Below are 2,500 nucleotides of genomic sequence, written 5' to 3'. Positions count from 1 at the left end.
GGGCCCCCTGGGGGGCCCCCTGTTCTAAGGCCCCCAGGGGCCCCCTCAGGGACCCCCACAGGGGTCTCCATAGGGGTCTCCACAGCGGTACCCATAAGGCTCCCCATAGGGGCCCCCTCAGGGGCCTTCATAGACGACCCCTTTGGGGGCCCCATAGGGTTTAGGGTAGGACTATTCATGGGGTCCTCTGAGGATTGCCCCCTAGAGGGGCCCTTCGAAGGGGGGCCCCTACGGGGGCCCCTATTGGGGCCCTTATTTGGGCCCCTATTGGGACCGCTACTGGGACCCCAAGGGGTCTCGTTAGACGGGGGCATTGAGGGGCCCCCATAGGTATCTGCCTCATGGGGGCCCCCATTGGTACCTGCCTCCTGGGGGCCCCCAGGAAGGGTAAGTGGGGAGGGATTGGTTAGAAGGGTACCGTCAGTTGTAGCAGATGCATGCAGGGGCCCCATACCCTCAAGATAATTCTGCTGTTTGTCTGTTGCTGTTCCTCCTGCTGCTGCTGTTGCTGGTGTTGCTGCTGCTGTTGCTGGTGTTGCTGCTGCTGTTGCTGCTGGTGCTGCTGCTGGTGCTGCTGCTGTTGCTGCTGCTGCTGCCTCCTTGCGGAATGTTGCTGGTGTCTGCTTCCTTAAGGGTCTTTTACCCTTGTGGGCCCTTGGGGGCCCCCCCGCTGCGAAGGGCCCCTGTACCCATGGGGGCCCCCCTGCTGCTAGGGGCCCCTTCTGCTGAGGGCGGAGACGTTTATTTTTTTTTTTATTGAATATGTTTGCTGCTGCATCTGCAGCAGCAATATGTGGGCCCCCCTGCAGCAGCATGAGCAGCATAAGCAGCAAGAGCAGCAGCAACAGCAGCAGCAGAGGGAGGGATAATTGGGGTAAGGAATAAGGGGAGGATAAGTGTCTCCTTTGTCTCCTTTTATTGTCTCCTTTTTTATATTCCCTTATTAAGGAAAAAGGAGACAACAATTTATTAATAAAAGGAGACAATTTATTAATTAAATAAATAAAAAAAGGAGACAATTTATTAATAAAAGGAGACACTACAAGGAGACACTTTTCCTTCATTGTCTCCTCTATTTATTTATTTATTTATTTATTTATTTATTTATTTATTTATTTATTTATTCTTTGCCTGCCTCTAGGTGTGGCGGCAACAATAGACACCCCGAGGGGGGCATGCTGCTGCTGCTGCTGCTGCTGCTGCTGCTGCTGCTGCTGCTGCTGCTGCTGCTGCTTCTGTTGCTGCTGTTGCTGTTGTTGCACCTGCTGCTGCAACTGCAGCCGCTGCTGCTGTTGCTGTACCTGCTGCTGCTGCTGATGCTGCTGCTGCTGTTCCTGCTGATGCTCCTGCTGCTGCTACTGCTGCCGATGCTAGTACTACTTCTGCAGCTGCTGTTGCAGCCGACGCTGCTCCCGCTGCTGCTGCTGCTGCTGCTGCTGCTTCTGCTGCTGCTGCTGCTGCGGTTCTTCCAGGTGTGTGTCACCTGCTGCTACTGCTGCTACTACTAATACTGTTGCAACCGATACTAATCTTGCTTCTGCTGCTGCTGTTGCTGCTGTCCCGCTCCTGCTGCTGCTGCTGCTGCTGCTGCTGTTTTTTGTGCTGCTGCCTTAGCAGCAGCAGCAGATGGAGACGAAGGCCTGCGGCTACCTGTTGTTATCCTGAGGTGTATATACATGTAATAATAGGGTACCTGTTTTCTCCTGTTGCTGCTGCTGCAGTTGCTGCTACTGCAGTTGCTGCTGCTGCTGTTGTTGCTGCTGTTGTTGCTGCTGCTGTTATTGCTGCTGCTGCTATTGCTGCTGCCGTTGTTGTTGCTGCTCTTGTTGCTGTTGCTGCTGCTGCTGTTCATCGAGAAGGCGCAGCCGACACAAACAATGGTCACCAGAGGGTTTTCTCTTTTTTTTTCTTTTTTTTTCCTTTTTTTTCTTTTTTTTTATAAAAAAAAATTAAAAAATAAAATAATTAATTAAATAAATAATAATAATTTATATTTTGTGTATTTGCTGCTTTTTTTTTCCTGCTGCATTTGCTGCTGTTGCTGCAGCGGTCATAGCATATATTGCAGCAGCAGCAACAGCAACAGCAGCAACAGCAGCAGCAGCAGCTGCTGCTGCTGCAGAAGACTGTGGGGCCGCAGCCGACTGCTTCCCTCCAGTGTATACACAGCTGCTGTATTAATAAATTATATTTTCTTTTATTTATTTTATTTATTTTATTTATTTTATTTATTTATTTAATTAAATAAATAAAAATAATAAAATAAAAAAAAGAAAAGAAAAGAAAACAGGAAAAAAATATTCACCTAATAAATAAACCCTTATGGTGGTTTGTAAACCCTAAACCCTAAACCCTAAACCCTAAACCCTAGACATGAAGAAAAGGAGACAAATATACAACCAAAGGAGACACATTAAGTGTCTCCTTTTGTTATACATGCTGAATACTATACAAATATATACTTTTATTTATATACATAATAATATATATATATATATAT

The 2,500-nt window shown here is 47.7% G+C and overlaps 1 protein-coding gene across 1 annotated transcript in view; it reads right to left on the bottom strand.

Moving 5' to 3' along the window:
• EMWEY_00012920 (subtilase family serine protease, putative) overlaps positions 1–179 on the bottom strand; it is a gene marked incomplete at both ends in the record, with an annotated part of 2,055 nt that extends 1,876 nt beyond the window's left edge. The window contains one exon of the mRNA XM_013479163.1: positions 1–179. This exon is cut by the window's left edge and continues 1,876 nt beyond it. Within this exon, the coding sequence (XP_013334617.1) occupies positions 1–179 (179 nt within the window).
• Positions 180–2,500: the final 2,321 nt, after the last annotated feature.

Source organism: Eimeria maxima, genomic scaffold (genome assembly GCF_000499605.1).
Source record: "Eimeria maxima Weybridge genomic scaffold, Emw_scaff94, whole genome shotgun sequence".
NCBI lineage: Eukaryota > Apicomplexa > Conoidasida > Eucoccidiorida > Eimeriidae > Eimeria > Eimeria maxima.
This window is presented reverse-complemented; position numbering and strand designations above follow the sequence as displayed.